The 18,534-nt window shown below is 50.8% G+C and overlaps 1 protein-coding gene across 1 annotated transcript in view; it reads right to left on the bottom strand.

The window, feature by feature from the left end:
- Window positions 1-4,569: 4,569 nt before the first annotated feature.
- Window positions 4,570-18,534, bottom strand: part of FAM83F (family with sequence similarity 83 member F) — a 45,390-nt gene continuing 31,425 nt past the window's right edge. The window contains exons 2-5 of the mRNA XM_066358487.1: window positions 15,696-15,863; window positions 15,035-15,156; window positions 12,757-13,448; window positions 4,570-6,346 (exon numbers count right to left, since the gene is read on the bottom strand). Coding sequence (XP_066214584.1) covers window positions 6,297-6,346; window positions 12,757-13,448; window positions 15,035-15,156; window positions 15,696-15,863 — 1,032 coding nt within the window. The 3' untranslated portion in view covers window positions 4,570-6,296. The remainder of the gene's footprint in view (window positions 6,347-12,756; window positions 13,449-15,034; window positions 15,157-15,695; window positions 15,864-18,534) is intronic.

Here is an 18,534-nt window from a genome sequence, read left to right as displayed (position 1 = left end):
ATTTACTACCTGCTCATTTACAAAAAAAGTTTGCCCACCCTTGGCCTCTGCCATCTGACTTCTTTCACTAGGAGGAAGGAAATGTGCTGCCAGATGACCACAAGGTGTCAGCATTTCACCACAGTGGTTCCAGCTCTGTGGGCTCCTTTAAGAAACCACAGCCAGGACCTGGCACTTCAGCCCTTCCCAACCTGGCTGGAGCCTGTGTGGAGAGCATGGGACTAGTTTGGGAAGTCCAGTGGCTTGGTGCAAGTTGGCAGGCTTTTCTGGATGTACTGTTTCTTTGGTTTTGGCTTACTTTGTATTTTATATATGAAAGATTCTCCAAACAAACTAAAGTTGTTAATTTTACCCAAAACTAAAAATCAAGAACAGTTGTGGGACTTTTGCACAAGCAGATAAGACTGTAGCCCATGGCCCTCCTCCATGCTGAGAAGCAACAAACCCACAGAGCTGAGGTGGGAATGGGTGTGCATGAGGCAGAGTGGCTCCTACATAGCATCTCTGGCAGGTTTTCTCCTTCTTCTTTCAAAATCTGGGCCTTGATTCCTCCAGGTGGATAGGCATGCATCCCTGTGTGCCAACTACTGAACATGGAAGTGGCAAGTATACAGGGAAGGAACAAGGGAGAGAAGCCAGGAAAGAATGTACAAGAGGGAAATGATAAAGCACCTGATATAACACATTACCTGAAGTACTCCCAGTTACTGGGTTCCTCCTGTCTGCCTGCCACTATGATAAGTGCTTTACTCTGCAGAGCCTTCCCATTCTGAAGACTGTCCTCTCGCCATCACATGCCTCAGCTAAGATCACAGCAAGCAGCATGCCCCCATACCATTCTAAATCCTCCAGCTTCACCAGAGCCTTCCTCTCTCACCACTCATCCCTTTCTTTGTCTAATCACTCTACTTCCAGGACTCTAGGAAGAGATGAGTCAGGGACCCAAGCTGCACACAGGAAATGAGAGTCATGAGGCATGGTTCTTGGTTATTAGCACAGTATGGGCTCTTTCCCTTGCTGGTGCCCGGAGGACCATGGCCTCTGTGGGCATACTGCCTACTCTTGTCTTCTCCTCCTCCAGGGTTTCCATATACTTGCTGGCTTCTGTGGCAGGTCCTAACTGACCTCTTGTGACATGGACATCTGTTCCTGGGGATGCTGCTTAGAGACTACAGACAATGCCTAACTTCTAGCCACTTTTCTGAAGAAAAGTTGCCTCCAGTTGGCTGTCACTTGGAGAGGCCACAAGACAGTGCTCTAGGAGGGTCTGGATAACCAGATTCTAGCCTTTCTCATAACTTGGGTGACTTTGGACACATTTCCTCTCATCGAGGCCTATCTCTCCCTCCTCTGCTTTTGTGTTAGCCCTCTGAAAAGTGCACAGACAGCCTCAGCCCTGAGCAGCCTGGGGACCTGGGCCTGCCCCCAGGCTGTAGCAATGGAAAGATGACTGTCCACCAAGGATACCCACTGAAAGGAGCAGCTTTCCCAGAGGAATGGGTTTGATCAGAAAGGACTTTTGATAAACCCAGTCCTTAAGAAATTAAATAACAGAAAGCAGAATCGTGTTTGGCTTTCGTGTAGTCTCAGAAGTTAGAAACAAGACTGAGAGGATCCTGACCAATTCTGGAGGTCCCAACATCCCCACATTGATTAGCCTGGGTTATTCTATCAAATGACTTGAAAGTTTTTAATCATTTAACAACAGGTATTAAGCAGATATAGGTCTTCAGGCTCAGGAGCTCCAAGGACTGAATGGATACTTATCATACTAGGTGGCAACACATGCTGCCTGTGTGGGTACCAGGAAGTAGGGCCTTCCTCAGATCATAGCTGGGAAGCCAAAAGTTCGCAGGGGAGGGACGAGAAGTTCAGGCCATCCCGACTTCTCTAGGCCTCGGACTGATCCAGCAATTACTCAGCCTAAGAACATTCTCAAGTCTGCACCTGCTGCCTCTTGACCTTCTCTAAGGTGCACATTCTCGCAACTTGATCTGGCTCAGCTCACTGAGCCTGGGTGCCTGCTCTACGCCAAAGATCCTGCCACTGAAATGGTACAGATGATCACAGTGACGGCCGCTGGGACCTCTAGCAGGGAGACTGACTAGTGCACAGCCAGATGATAAACTATATACACAGAGCAGAGCAGGGCTAATTAGCTGCTGAGGGGTATTTTGTCGATGTCCACTCAGAGTGTGGTCCTGACACTCCAGGCAGCACCTCTCACCTGACCTGACTTGAGGAATGTGGCTCTCTGCTGTGAACTCTGGCTGCCTTCCAAGGTGGGACACTGCAAACACACACAGGTATGTCCAAGGACTTGACTGAGAAGGAAGGAAGGGGAACAGATTGGGAGGAAACGTGACAAGGCGCTGGGAAGAGTAAGGCAGATGTGTGCATGTAAACACACCTCTTCCAGGAGGACCAGGCAGTGTAGAGCTAACAAGGCAACTAGATAGAACAAAGAAAGAAGATGCTATGATGTCAGTCACAGAATGTACAATCTGACAAGTCAGCCAACCTCTCTGGGCCAAAGCACTGCCATCCAACTGTTTTAGGGGGTATGCACATGAAAGCGTTTTATGGGCCTTCAGGGATGCAAAGTACAGTTGTATTTCTCCACTGGGGTGATTTGAGCTACCCCCACCCCCGGGCCGCCTTTTTCATCCAGACTTTCTATTAGGTTCTATATAGACAGAGGGCCATGGTGTTAGCAGAGGCTGCTTTAAAAGCACCCTTGAGTGGTCAGGAATAGAACTAAACAAACCTGAGGACAAACAGCTGGCAAGAGACTGGGAAGTTTTGCCAAATCTCAAGGAAAAGCCTTCCAGCACCATGCAAGAGTCTCATGCTTCCTGTCTCTATGGGGCAGGATCTAGGGTGGCAGCAGCTACAGGGACTCAGTCCCTAGGTACTTCTGCTCCTAGGAGGTTGGCCTTTCCAAGCAGCCACACCAGTTGTGGACACTCGACCTGCAGGAGCCAATTCAGAAAGTGGGCAGCTTGCTGGTGGTGGGAAGGGCAGTGAAGCCAAGCCCTGCACCAAGTGCTCTCATCCCTGTTCCTCTCCAGCCCTTCCGATGCTACCAGCCTCATGCAAAGTGCTGTGGAGTAACCAAGGGCATGATCCACCCTTGAACTTGCCATCCAACTGAGAAGGCCAGATGTACCCTTGAGATTTGATGAGAGAATGTTTCACGAAGTGTGGGCAAGTGCTAGAATAGAGGGCAGATGTACTAAGAACTGAGAAGTCAAGAGGCAGAATGAAGTGGGCTGGAGCTCAGGCAGACAAACAAACATTAAGAGCCACAATTTAGGACTTCAGGATCCTTGGCAATCCTTGGGCTACTCTCTTTGCAAGCATCTGAGGGTTGGAGGGGAGGTCAGAGGCCACCTTGTTCAAAACTCTGTAAGAGGCCCTGGCTGGTTGGCTCAGCGGTAGAGCGTCGGCCTGGTGTACGGGGGACCCGGGTTCGATTCCTGGCCAGGGCACATAGAAGAAGCGCCCATTTGCTTCTCCACCCCCCGCCTCCTTCCTCTCTGTCTCTCTCTTCCCCTCCCACAGCCAAGGCTCCATTGGAGCAAAGATGGCCCGGGCGCTGGGGATGGCTCCTTGGCCTCTGCCCCAGGCGCTAGAGTGGCTCTGGTTGAGGCAGAGCGACGCCCCGGAGGGGCAGAGCATCGCCCCCTGGTGGGCGTGCCAGGTGGATCCTGGTCGGGTGCATGCGGGAGTCTGACTGTCTCTCCCCGTTTCCAGCTTCAGAAAAATACAAACAAAACAAAACAAAACAAAAAACTCTGTAAGGGGATGAGGAGACAGACTGCAGGGGGATGGGAGGTGCCTCACAAGCCAGCATTTCTCCCAATTCCACTGTGCTTGTCTCCTACCTCCTCCATTTCTATGAAAGAAGAGAGATAACCCCACCTTTGCACATGGAGAAACTGGGGCAGGAAGAAAGTCTGCTTTGGGCAGAAGGGAAGAGGGACAGAGGCTACTTTTCTCGTAGAGGAGGCACTAGAATCCCTCATAGAATCTCTTAGCAGTTGGTCCCTCTCCAGCCTCCTCCTATGTCCCCAGAGTTGTCTACTCTCCTTGCCGATGGTGGTCCCTTTCCCCTATTGCAGTTTACCCACCTTGTGTCCCACATTGTCAAGGTGACTGCTTTGAGCTGAGGTGTAGAACCGCTGCATCCCCAAGTTTTCCATCTCTCCCTCCCTTCCCTTCCAGAACAAGCACATGCCACATTGCCAGGCCCTGGTGCATAAAGGAAGCACTTCCCAGAAAGTGTTTAATCCTCACAAAAGCTCAGGGAGATGGCTCAGGGTCTAATCTCAGGATGAACAGAGGAGCCCTGGTTCCTCCTCTGCACCTCCACTCCCCACCTACAGATTTTTTCAATGACTGCACTGTGCTGTCCCACTTCCTGCTTCTTAAAGGACAAGATGGTTTACCTCAGTATAGCCAGGCTCCCCTTGCTGGCCTGCCACACCAGTCTTCCACAGACATCTGGGCCCTCCCCACCACCACCTCCCCACCAGGTGCTGCCAGTGTCCAGGGTTTTGCTGAAGGAAAGACAGAGGACAAGAGTTTGGTTCAGAAGTGGGAGAGTGAGAGGCTGGGAGGCCTGCTGTATTCATGGGTTTATGAGTTTACAGTAGCTCTGACTCCCAGCACCCTGCCCAAGGGGCCCTGTTTGCAGAGCCTGCAGTTTGGCAGTTTCTCTAGTGTGCATTCACAAACTCTCTCCTTAGACTCCCCTAGTCACACAAGTGAGGTGGGCACAGTGTGTGATTTTAGGCAGATCTCCTGGTCTGGCATTGTGGCCACTAGGCCCTTTGGAGAGGCTGGGGATACTAAAAACAGCTTGTCTTTTGGCAGGGGACTAAGGCTGTTCTTTGGCTCAAATGTAACTATTGAAGGGACCTAAGTCCTGGCTGGCGAAGGGCACTAAGGACTATCTCAGGGCTGGGAGAAAGGGCAAAAGTGGTCCCAGCCTCCCATACCACACAAATCTACCTCTAGGCCAAGCTCTCTTTGTGCCTTGGGCTGTAAATCAAGGCATATTAAGGGAAGGGAGGGCCCTGGCCGGTTGGCTCAGCGGTAGAGCGTCGGCCTAGCGTGCGGAGGACCCGGGTTCGATTCCCGGCCAGGGCACACAGGAGAAGCGCCCATTTGCTTCTCCACCCCTCCGCCGCGCCTTCCTCTCTGTCTCTCTCTTCCCCTCCCGCAGCCAAGGCTCCATTGGAGCAAAGATGGCCCGGGCACTGGGGATGGCTCTGTGGCCGCTGCCTCAGGTGCTAGACTGGCTCTGGTCGCAACATGGCGACCGACGCCCAGGATGGGCAGAGCATCGCCCCCTGGTGGGCAGAGCGTCGCCCCATGGTGGGCGTGCCGGGTGGATCCCGGTCGGGCGCATGCGGGAGTCTGTCTGACTGTCTCTCCCTGTTTCCAGCTTCAGAAAAAATGAAAAAAAAAAAAAAAAAAAAAGGGAAGGGAGTGGCGTGGCCTCAGGTAAAGGCACTAGAAGAACCCCATAATGGCTTGCAGCAGAAAATTGCCAAGAAGTCCTGGACCACATGGGGCCAGAGAACTCCACGATGGGGCAGAGTGAGGTGATGGAAAGGAGATCTCAGTACCAAGGCTTTCAAAATGGCAGTGTCAAATTCGGCCACTGCCTCCCAGTGGGAAGTCTTTCCCTCATTCCATTCAGAGTCTAGTGCAGGACCCTTCAGGGACTGTCTGGAAGGCCACAGTAGCCAGTGTCCCGGCTGACCTAGCATCTTCTACCTTCAGTTCAGAGGCTAGAGCAAGACTGGGTTCCTGGCTCAGAGCCCCATCTTCTTCCCTCTTATTCCACCAAACCTGTTGGGGAGACCAGAAGCACCAGGAAGGCCAGAGAAGGAGAAGTCAGGGAGCTGGGGCTGCTCTGGTGACCCTATCATGTTAAGTTATAAAGATATGGGCCCACTCCAGCTGGGGCCCTGCAGGACGAGGCTGACCCACTGGAGGGAGGAGCTTGGGCATAAAGGAGAGCAGACACTAGTCAAGCTTCCAGTTCATGTAAACAAGGAGGCATGACCCCTGCCCAGCCACTGACAGTCTTGTGGAGGCGTGTGACTGCCCTGAGATGTGGCAGATCCTCATATCCAGGATTCAGAGTCCCTGAGACCAGGATGGAGGCAGCTGGGCAGGACAGTAGGGGTCCAATGTGCAAACTGGTACAGGGTTTGACCTGTGTTCTTCATAGGACAGGACAGCAGGGCATCCACAAGTCCTGCCCACTGCTGGCCCGTGGCTCAGGAAATCACGCAATTGCTGGTCTTGGAAGGACTGGGACTTGTTTTACCTGTGGAGACAAGGGACATAGACAGGGAAAGAGGTAAGTGAAGTACTCAGTAGACTTGTCTCCAGCCCCTCTCCTGTGTACTACCCCCACCTGAGATTTGGGGTTAGGGTCACTGCCTCTGTCCCAAGCTGCTGATCTGGAAACAAGTCGGTAGGCTCTTCAGGAAAGCAAGATGGAAGATTGTCCCCATGCTGGCAGCCTCAGCCAGACTGCCACTGGTTGGGAGATCAAGGGATCTGCCTTTTCCTGACCTCAGTAGGATAGGGGGAAGGATGCAAACCCCAAAACAACAACTACAATCAATGACTTAAAAGTCTTGTCAAGAAACATTTCACCTGTAGTTAATACTGCATGCAGCCTCACAGCATACAAAGCATAACCATAGTTGTCATTGTCTCAGGTGATCCTCATGGGTGGCCATGCTCTGAGAAGGTATTATCAGTCCTTTCTTTATAACTGAGGGCAATGGGGCCAGCAGCTCCCAGAACCAGTTAGTGCCAGACCTGATTTTCCAAATCAAGTTAAAGCTCCCTCCATGCAGTCTGCCTAGGTTGGAAGAGGAAAAGCTTATGCCTCAGTAAGGTCAGTAGGCTGACCAAGAGCCAGGCACTGTGACAGGGACCATATACCTAGGGAGGTGGTTTTAATGTGCAGGATGGAGGGAATATGTTTCATTAGAAGGAGGGGGGAAAGAAAGCTGTGCTCCTCCAGACCAGAGAAGCATAGTTCTCCCCTTTCCAGGACCCTTTCATACATTTCCACTTCCTTTAGAATCCCTATCTGAGGCCAGGGGCTTGTTTGGATGGATTCCTGCTCTCAGACCATGGGGAGCTGCGAGGCAGACGCTGACACCTCCTGGCCTGCCTGCAAGGTGTTGGCCATTGGACCCATGTCCTCTGGCATGCTGGCTGCTTATCTCCCAGGTGGGAGCTGCTGAGCTATTTTTGCTAGTTCCTTTCTACACTGCAAGGGTCAGGTCGTCTCCCTGATGCTCATACTACCTTCCTATATCACTTTAGCTGTGAATTTAATTAAGGTGGCAGCTGCCTCTTCTCCTGGGCCATTAGCAAGAAAGACACAGGACAGGCCCAAGTGGGGTCCCACCCCCTGCCCTGCTCCATTAACCATTCTTTGGGACTTACTCTAAGTCTCCTTGGAGACTGTGCTAATAGCATTTAGAGCTTAAAGGAGGTGGGAGGGGAGCCGATAATCATGCCTGCTCCCTCCCGGGGGTTCCAAGGGTCAAGAAGCTCAGTCCTCTCTCATGGCAGTGCTGAGACTGCCTCTGGTGCAGCTGTGAAGTGATTACATTCTGCCATCCCAGTCTCCTCATGGCTGCAATGGACATGTCTGTCTCCACTTCCTCTACACAGTGGCTCGTTTTATTTGCTTGGCCTACTGAGCAGATGCCAACTTCCTCCCCAGAGACAGCAGCATTTTGGAGGCAGTTAAGTGACAAGAGCTCCAGATCAGGAGAGAGACAGGCAGAGCCTGCTTCCTAAGCCTGCACAGGGCCCCAGCGCCTCTAGGAGAAAGCAGGAATGCCCATTCCCACATTCAATGGAGGAGCTGGATGAAAGCCTGGGGAGACCCGCTGTACTCAGAACTCATTTTCATGTCTCTGACAGAGAAACACTTTGAGGGAAAATTCTTTGTGTTCCATTGTTTCTTCATGCACAGGGATAGGGGACCCACCACATGCAGATGTTCGGCAAGACTGTGAGGAGAGTCAGATTAATAGGGTAGAATCCATGACCAGCCCAAACTTTCTTTTCTTTTCTTTTTTACAAAGTATCTGTGGCATGGCTACCTGGAAGAGGCTTATGAGAGAAAGTCAAACCTTAAAGGAAGGTCACACTGGAGTGAGACTGAGGTGGTAGTAGTAGGAGGCCTGGGGTAGGGAGAGAGGTAGGCAGAACACTGATATGAATGGCTGTACTAGGATGAGGGGCTCTACCTTCCTTCAGGTTTCAGGACTTCACATTCCCTTTTTTTGGAGGATTCTTCCCCTAAATGTCCATCTGGCTCTCTCCCTTCCCTCCCTGCAAGTCTCTGCTCAAGTGTCCCTTTGTCAGAAGCCTTTCCCATTACCCTTTATAGAAAGGTCATTGCCCTCCCACCCTCTCTCTGCAGTATGGTATTCACTCCATCAGGGCAGGGACTTTGTGCGTTCTGTTCACTGCTATGCAAGGAACTTAGCACAGTGTCTAGCAGAGAGCAGACTTTGCAGAGAAGACATTTGCTGAATTAAATGATTGGGCAGTGGCAAGCTACTCAAGGGTTTAAACAAATACTAACAATATTAACAGTAATCTTGGCATCAAAAGATGGTGACATCTGTGCCCTCATTCACCTAGATGGTGATGTAAGCTCTGGCTAGGCCCAAGAGAGACCAGAATGGCAGGAGGATTGTGAAATCTGCCAATGAGAATTAGAATGTTTGCCTCTGCTTTAGAGCCGCCTGAAATCAGTTCCTTGACGAAGGCTCATTCAGTTCCCTTTATCTGTGCTATGTGACTGGACTGTAGCTGGTAACGATGCTCAATTTATAGCATGAGACTGCAGCCTCCAAACACCAGCTGGGGTCAGCACTCACGCTCCTCAGGAATGACCCTGAATTTTGTATCTCTGCCTTGACAAAATAGCTCTTGAGTAGATTTACCCAGCAACTGGGAGCCCACAGGTCCCTATGGAGCTCTGAACCTCAAAAGTACATTCCCAACCTTCCATCCCAGAGAGGAGAGAGATCTGAGACCTCCAGTGCCCAGGGATACAGAGGCAGATCTGAAGTACCCAAATCCAGGAGCCTAGCAGCCACATCACTAGAAGCCAGGCCACACTGCCAGCCATGCATGAATCAGGAGAACCCAGGAGAGTTCTGGAAAGGCAAGTGCCACTAGAAGTCACCTCAGAGAGCCCAGGGAAGAAAAGTGTGGGTCCAGAGGACCTTGGAAGGTAGTGACCCAGAGGTACTCTAGAGCGTAAAGGACCACTTTCTTCTTCCTCTGCTGTGAGATACCAGGGGGAGAGTCAATCACCCATTCAAGCCTCTGGCCCTTCCATTCTTTAAAGATGTAGGGAAATGGTGTCAATTCTAACCTTCCAGAGAAAAGACTTAATGCTTCATGTAAGGCCTTGGGAGGTAAGAGACCATGGTCACCTTTTCTCACTGTGTGTGTGACCATGGATGCAGGGGCTCATCTCTTGTCTGTGCAATGATGTTATCAGGCAGAGTGGTTGTGATTTCTGTGTGAAAGCACTTAGCACCATGTCCACCCAGCACATGCTCAGTGGAAGTCTGTTCCTTTCTTCCTTCTCTTAACCATGTTCAAGAGGGTTGGCCATTTCTCAGTGATTTCCCTGAGAGAGCTAGTTGGTGATTCGGAATATCACTTGGGACCTCCTTTCCAAACCTGGCAGCCCTGAGGGTAGAGCCTTGTCCTTGTGTCACAGTAATCTGCTGCTCTGGGGACCCTTACATGGGAAACACCCAGGGCACTTCTTTAAAATGCAGATCCCTGAGTCCAGCCCAGTGGTACAGACCCCTCACTGCATTTTAACAAAGCTCTCCAGTGACCACTGTTCTCTGAGATCGGGAGTTCTGCCCCAGTGGATGTGTCTGGAGCTCTAGAGGGTCACTCAGCACCTTCTTGGAGTGTAGTACGGAGCAAGGGTTTAGCCAAGAGAAAAGCCAGAAGGAAAAGGGATTCAGCTTCTGCCAGTAGAGGGGGATGTGAGCCTTCAAACCACCAGGTAGCGTCCCCCTCCCCCTATACTCCACCTGAATCCCAGACCTAAAGGAAGGGATTTCTGCAGGTTCTTCCAAGGACCACACTTGGGGTTGCAAAATTCTCATGTTTGACAACTATATACCTCTTATCAAGAAATTTTACAGGCTGTGAGTGCTTAGCTTTTCTATTTCTCTCTCTTTCCTCCACCCTGCCATCAGTCCAGGCTCTCCCTTGCCAACCGGGCAGCAGAGCCAGAAAAGAGTCAGAATCAGAGCTCAAAGGGAACTTGGACTCCTTCCCTGGCTCAACCCCCTCTCTTCTTGACCAGGAAATGGCCTCAGGAGGTGGAAGGATGTGTCTAGAGGGTGAGGGGAGCAATGTTTCAGGAGCTGAGATCTGTTATGGCTGTTCTAATGATGGTCTGAATGTTCACTGCAGGACAGGGAGCCTTTCCCTGGATGGGGGCCCTAAGGTAACAGCAAAGTGATTTCCCTCCGCTGACAATTACAAATGTACCTGGATTAGTAGTGCCAATCTTGGAGGGAGGAGGACTATGCTGTCAGGAGGCTGATCCTCTAGCACACAGCAGCTTAGTGACCTAGCTTCCTAGTGACCAAGAGGAAGCACTGGGACAGTCCAATCAAGAAGAGGAGTCTGGGCTTTTTGCCCTGCCTTTGAGGAAAGAAAGTAAGCAGGAAGAGAAAAGGTCTCAGCGGGGACTTGAATTTCAGTCCCTCAGGTACTGGATTCCCACCTAGGTGGGAAGAGGCTGTGCTGGTCAAGGCCACTCTTGTGTTTCTTATGAAGAATAGAGAGGGAGAAAAAATGAAGAGAAATAGGGCCATCTTGCTGGGTACCCCAGGGATCTTCCGATTTTATGTGACTTGAGTTTGCTGTCCTCTCTTCCCCTCTCTCACTTTCTTTGGGTTTTGCTCTCTCTCTGAGTATCAGGTCCTCGGGAAAGGAGGTTCCCCCGGGCACAGTCTGGGTCAGCTTGGGTGGCTGCTGGGCACCATGTGAGTGGTACAACTGAGCAGAGACTGTCCAAGTTATCCAAGCAGAGAACCTCACGCTGAGAGACTCACAAAAGGCAGCAAGAAAGGACAAGACAATAGGCCTTTCGTTTCTATGGAAACAGCATTTCAGGGTGAGGGCCTGAAGGAAGAGAAAGCTTCCACTTCACCTCTGTCAGGACTTAGGAAGTGGCCCCTTTAGTAGTTGGGCTAGCCCCTCCTGCTCCCTTCCCTGCCAGGTGTTCACCATGGCAACCCTGTCTCCAAACAAAAGGTGCAAAGCAGCAGCAGCAGCAGCAGCAGTAGCTGGTATTAGGGGAGCCAGGGAGCCCAGGGGAAATGGGACTGGGCCAGTCACACCCCCCCACACACACACACCAAACACACACAAGATATGGGCACTGGACTGGTAGCGAGTCCTGGCCCCAGTGCTACTTACTGTGCCTGGGACCACTAAATTCACCTCTCCAAGCTTCAACCTCCCACAACCGAGGTGGTTTTGAGGGCCAAGTAACAGAGAGCACTTAGTGAAGGACCTAGCACATGGAGGCACTCAATAAATGCTTCCTGGCCAAACACTGGCATAGGACTGGTGCTTCTACTGTGCCCAAGTTCAACAAGATTCCCAGGCCTCTTCTAATTTTAAGCAGAGTATGTGAGGCTCTGTAGCAAGGCTATGGAATGAGTGGAGAGGGGAAGATGGTTAAGATCCTTACACTCAAGCTACTCACCATCAGGTCAAAGCTGGAGCTGTGGGCAATGCAGGAGCCCTGGAAATGTTCAGACTATCCAGGGCAAGACCTCAGGTGACAGGAAGACCCCACTGTACTACCTGAGCCTAGTCTCACCGCTGCAAGGCCCCAGAGCCACAAACGGAGAAATTTCAACATAGAAATCTTTTCAACTTTGAGATGTTGACATAAAAAAAGTACCAGCAGTAGTCCTGGCTGTCACCACCAGTCTCTGGAAAGGCCACACTGAAAACTGCTCCAGAGAAAGAAATAAAGGCCAGGACCTCAGAGGATCCCAGAGAGACAGCCAGAAAGAACACCATCAGGAACAATCTCTCCCGGAAGTAAGCAGTATAGCAAACATACTTTATCAAATAAACACAGGGAGGAACCAAGTCAAACTATTTACAACAGAAATGAGGGAAGTGGGTTAGGGCGTTGGTGGAGCACAGGTGAGGGTGGTATGTGTTTGACCAGATTAGATCCTGATGACAAGGAACAAGCTTTGCTAGAGCAAGCCCTAGACCCAGAGGCAGGGTCAAGCCTTAGCCCTGCCACTCAGCAGCACTGGGCCTCTGTGACTTCATTTACAAAGGAGAAACTTTCTAAGCCTCTAGTAGTAGTAATAAGAGCTTTCAGACTACCCCATGCCCAGTACTGTTCTGAGCACCTTATTATATCCTCAGAACAACTGGACAAAGCAAGCATCATCCTCCTCTCTTAGAGAAGAGGGAACAGAAACTCAGCCCTGCAGCGGCTGGCCCAAGGCCACCAGGGAGATGAGACCCAGAGCAGAATGGGAAATGAGGACTGTCTGAACCAGACCTCAGCTCTCTACATACCAGTAAGCTGCCTTTCTGCAGGTCTATGAGGCAATGCTGTCTGATAAGGACCAGAGGACCCGGGGAGCCCTGGGCCTGAGTGGGAGGGCTCACCTGAGGCATTGGCACTGGAGCCATTGCTGGGCTTCTTCCCCATTATAAACTCTGCTTCAGCAAAGGTCTCGGTGGAGTGGGAGCTGGCCATGCCGTTGGGTGCTGCAGGCCTCTTGGACCGGCGGCTGAACAACCTGTAGTAGCTAAAGCGCTTGCCCTCCTTGAGCAGGGTGGCCTCCCCTTTGGCAGCTTCTCCCTTGCCATTTTGGGCAAGTGCCTCTCGGGGTTTTAGGTCCACGTGCAGGTGAGAGACCACCCTACCATCCTTCCGACTCAGCTCTCGCAAGGGTATGGGCTCCACAGGAGGCAGCACTTGCTCCAGTGTGACCAGGTCATTCAGGAAGTTCTCCAGGCGCCGGGCTGACTCGCCATCTCTGCTGCCCTCCTCCTGCCCCTCTGGGTTGCCACCAGCCTCCCACTGCTGCCGGGTAGCCCAGCGCATCATCTCCCCTGGGGGATGGCGGCTGCCGGCCACCAGGGCGTACTTGGGGTTGATAAGCTTGCGAGCCACAGTAGAGGAGTAGTTAAGGCCAAGCCTGCCTGCACCTCCTGCCAGGCCCAGGTGCTGGTACAAGTTCACCTCCTCGGAGATGGCATACAGTTCCCGAAACTCCACATCAAAGGGCTCCACGTTCTGCCCTGTCAGGAGGAGGAGAAGGTTTCTGTCCATATAGGAGGAACTCCAGGTGAACCTGGGAATATGGAGACAAAAAAGCAAGACTTATGTGCTCAGGCTAGTGGTCTCACCCTGCCAGCAGTCCCTGGGTAAGCCCATCTCAACATCCTGCTGCCCCAGCCCCAGCCTGATCTACGACTGAGTCTGGTGGCCTTGCTGCTGGTAGAAGGCACCCCTAGCCAGTATGCTGGGGTGCTTCCCCTTAACTAACCCAATCCTTCATTTTTTCCAGGTCTTGGCCTCGAATGCAGAAAGCAGACAGTGGGTACAAGGCAAGGACATGAGAAGTCAAGCCTGGTTTCTACCTGGTGTGTCTTGTGAAATGATGCTCACAGAGCGTACAGTCACAGAGTTGTTGTGAGGCTTGAGAGAAATAATGTGTATAAAATATGCAGCTCAGTAGGCTGGCACAACACACACATTTAATAAGTAGTCACTGCAGCTGCTACTATTGTTAATATAATTCCACTTCTTAATGGCTCTCCTCTGAATTTTTAGAGTAGTGTCTGCAAAGCCCCATACTTTAACCATGTAGGAAGACTTATGTCATTTACTAATTGTTTCAGGTACCCAGGTCTCTTTTCTGCACCTAGATTTTAATTTATGTGGAGGGCGGACATTTGCACAGATAGACTCTCATGTTCCTGGTAACTTCCTTCTGAATCAAAATTCAGGAGACGGCCCTGGCCAGTTGGCTCAGTGGTAGAGCATTGGCCTGGTGTGCAGGGGTCCCGGGTTCGATTCCCGGCCAGGGCACACAGGAGAAGCGCCCATCTGCTTCTCCACCCCTCCCCCTCTCCTTCCTCTCTGTCTCCCTCTTCCCCTCCTGCAGCGAGGCTCCATTGGAGCAAAGATGGCCCGGGCACTGGGGATGGCTCCTTGGCCTCTGCCCCAGGCGCTAGAGTGGCTCTGGTCGCGATGCCCCAGAGGGGCAAAGCATAGCCCCATGGTGGGCAGAGCATCGCCCCATGGTGGGCGTGCTGGGTAGATCCCGGTCGGGTGCATGCGGAGTCTGTCTGACTGTCTCTCCCTGTTTCCAGCTTCGGAAAAATACAAAAAAAGAAAAAATTCAGGAGACATTTTTTCCACACCACACTCTCACATTTCTTTCCCAGGTCTGGTCCATTCTGCTTCCTACTTGTCACGCCTAACAACTAGCTTCAAAATGCATCAAAATGCAACCATTTGCTGCGGACCATGAAAAGCAGGCTGTGCTTAATATCCAGTAAGAGTTGACCTTCTTTCTGGAATAATCCAGTAGCCACAAAGTTTGAGAAAAAAAGGCTCTTCTTTGCCATCGCATCAGACAATACCTCTTTAACCTATGACCATGGAGACTCTAGTCCAGCATCTTCCTGAATATGAACATTTATTACAATAAATAAAGGCCTCCCAGGACCTCCTGTCTGCACTAAGCTTTGCTTCCTATGGCCTTATAGGTAGAACATCATTTAGATAACAAGGAAGTCAGCAAATTTTGCTTTGGGTATGGATAAGCTCAAGGTGGTTCCTGCCTATTCCCAACGTTCCCCAGAAGAAAACCATAGCCCTAGCTTTGACCTTGGACTGCAGGCTGAACACCCCAGGACTGGCCCAACTCACCTGTAAGATCCCATGGCTACTTTTTCACCATCTACCATTAAGAACTTTGACGACAGGGTCCCCTTGATCTTCCCCATGGACATATAGAAGCCAATGCCTGTCACAAAGCGGACTCGGATGTTCTATTGAGAAGAGAAGAAAGACACTGTCACTTAGGTTGGGACCTGCAAGGTCTGAGCCATGTTTTTGCTTAGGCAGAGGAGGAGGTCTCTTGTCCACAGGACTGCCTGCTGGCTCCTGTCTGCACTAAGCTTTGCTTCCTATGGCCTTATAGGTAGAACATCATTTAGATAACAGGAGGAAGTCAGCAAATTTTGCTTTGGGTATGGATAAGCTCAAGGTGGTTCCTGCCTATTCCCAACGTTCCCTAGAAGAAAACCATAGCCCTAGCTTTGACCTTGGACTGCAGGCTGAACACCCCAGGACTGGGCCAGAGCTGTCTTCTTAACCTCAGCAGGCTTTTGATAAAACTTAAGCTTGGCATATAATTTAGGGTTATCAGTTCACAGGACAAGGTTGAGATCTTGTCTGATTTCAACAGAAGGGGTCGAGATCTTGATGTTTCTCTGAGCCCCTGAACTGGAGAAGAGGCAGAGAAAGGGTCAGAGGCAGTCTCTGTCTCAACTCCTGTCTCCCCATCACCCACAGTGGTACAACTCACCCGAATACGAAAGTCAGTGAGCTCCAGGCCCTGACACATCTCCAGGAAACACTTCACGCCTGCCTCATCCAAGATGATGTACACTGGGACCCGGCGCTTAGAGGCAGCATCTACAATGTCTTGGAAAATATCGCTATCGGTAAAAAGGTCCATGACGACAGCAATGACCTGGATGGGGAAGGGCACTGGTGAGACATATGGTAATTACACACCAAAAGAGACACACCTTGGCCCACAGAGAGGATCAACTAGATCTGGAGTAACTGGTGGCCAAGAGTCAAAGACCCCTTCTGTACCTCTCCTGGGTTCTCCACAGCCTCATCCTTGTCTGAGCACACCTGAACCCAGGAGATGGGCTCTCTGCTTTGGGAAATGCCTGAGGGTATAGGCCGTCCCTGACCAATGCCTACCAGCTCTTCAGGAGATGCATCGGGGAAGACCTAGGAGGCTGAGGACAGCTGGTCATGGTGCCCTTTGGAGAATAGCGGGCTCAGGAAGATGTGATCACTGAGAGGCATGGAATAGATTCATTTCCACAAGCTGCAGATCTGCTTAAATACCACTTTCTCAGCAGGTGCTATGATCTCTGTACAGCTTCCCTAAGGGCAAAGCTAAGGGAAAAGCCCTGTGCTTCCCTAAGGGCTGATCTGGGCAGATCTCCAGTGAGTTTAGCCTACAGGTGTCCAGACCATCAAACTGCTTCCTCAAATCAAGGTCACTGCCTAGGTCACTGCCCTGGATTGCAAAATGTCCTGATAACCCATGCTTAGAAGTCAAAGCCTTCTGCAGCCTGAGGCACATCTGCCCTTCTGACCTTAGCTTTCTACATTTTCCCATATAGCACACCTCACCTCCTGCCTGGCCTCAGCTCCAGTGCAATAATTTTCTTGTTGGCCACAAGCACTGTGCACATGACACAGAAGAAAGGGCATGCTTTTGGGTCAGAGAGATTTGGTTATGTGTTAGGCAAGTCACTTAATCTTGATAAGCCTCCTTATCTGTAAAGTGGAAATACCCTGTAGTTTTGCCATTAGGATTACAGATAATGTCTGTGAGGCATCAGGCACAGTGCCTGGAATGGAGTTCTCAGTAAACAGTAGCTGCTATGTGGTTGAGGGCATCTGCTGGTCATCGAACTCTGAAGTCAGACAGACCAGGCATGGATACCAACTCACTGTGGACTCATCAGAGCCCGAGTTTCCTTGGCAGCAAGATGGAGCTAATAGTTGCACCTATCTCAAAGGGCTGTCGTGAGGGCTTAGAGAGATTAAGCTGTGAAAACACTTAACACAGTGCCTGGCACATGGTAAACTCAATCAAGTGGTACCCTCTCTGCCATCGATGCAGGATAATAAGAAGTCAAAAAATTCCTTGGCAAGTGGAATGGGGAAACTCAGAGAGCTAAACAAATTGGCTGAGCAATTTACAGCCAGATACAGAAGGTCACCTTCCTAGAGGTAACATCTAGGCTTCAGTTGTATTTTAGGTTCAGGCTTAGAAAAGCAGCAAAACCAGGTAGGTGAACCTAGGACCAGCTGCAATAACCAATGATCCTCTGTCCTGGGGGCTGACCAATCAGTAAAGACCACAACCCTGAAAGGGCACATCAGCAACAAGCTAATGAATTCCTTTCCTAAGATCTCCCCCAAAACCTAGGCCTTTAAAAACCCTCAAAAAACAAAGGTCAAAGGGCAAGCTCTCCCTCCCAGGAGCACACCCTTTCCCTTCCCCATTTCCTTCCCCTACAGGTGTGCATCTCCTAAACTCTAAGGGTCCTCATGAGACACACAACCAGGAAAGCAATGGGCAGTGGCCACTCATCCCAGACTAACCCCTCCAAGGGCCCCATTCCTCTAACTTCCCAGTGTAGGCTCATTTCTTTCCCAAGAGAGCCCAAGCAGCCCTGCCTAGTTTCTCCTGTTGCTCCTATTCTAGGCCCTTCCCTGTTTCACTGTTCCCAGCTTTAATAAATATACTCTCAAAATTACCTGGGCCTGTGTTGTGAAACATTCCCTCCATGAAGTCAAGAACCCACGCACTACTGCCTGGCCCTAGGCAGACCCAAAGGGCCAGGTCTCCTTTCTGGGAACACCATCACCATTTTCATCATCAGTTGTCTTACCATTACTTCTGCCTCTAAAGACCCTCCCCCCAAACACCATTTACGCAATATTATTTAAGGCTCTTCTTAGCTCCTACATTTAATACTCAATCATTCATGCAAGTAACATTTACTGAGCTGCCCAGGAAGAGGGAGGATCTAAAGACAAACTATAATCCCCAATTTCAAAGGATTAATCCAGTTGGAATGACAAAACTTGCACAAATTAACTAAGATATAAGGTAAAATGAAATAAATGCCTTAAGAGATGCACAAATAACTTGTGATGTAAATTCGGGAGGGGGATGCATGAAGAGGAGGATGGAGGGAGATGAATTACTCTCAGCCAGGGGAGAACAAGAGAGGCTTCAGTGAGGAAGCTGAAACCTGACAAATGGGCAGCCGGGGGCACCGTGAGAAATGAGCTGAGAGGGAATCGGAGCAGAGAAGTGGGCAGGGCTGCCAAGCATGGGTATGATGGGTATGCAGGCTGTGCATTGCACATGGGCACTGGGCTAAGGGGGTGAGTGGGAACTGTGCCTGCTTGAAGAAAGGACACCTTTTCTAATCTCCACACAGGTGCCACATGGGCTAGCAGGTGCCTACAAGGCAGGCATTTCAGGCAAAGAGCACAGCAAAAAGGCCCCGAGGACAGGGGCTAACATGCACTGAACATTTTTAACGTGCCTCACATTGTTCCAGGTGCTTTAGGTAAATTTTCTAATTTGACCCTCACAG

This window comes from Saccopteryx leptura, chromosome 1 (genome assembly GCF_036850995.1).
Source record: "Saccopteryx leptura isolate mSacLep1 chromosome 1, mSacLep1_pri_phased_curated, whole genome shotgun sequence".
Taxonomy (NCBI): Eukaryota; Metazoa; Chordata; class Mammalia; order Chiroptera; family Emballonuridae; genus Saccopteryx; species Saccopteryx leptura.
This window is presented reverse-complemented; position numbering and strand designations above follow the sequence as displayed.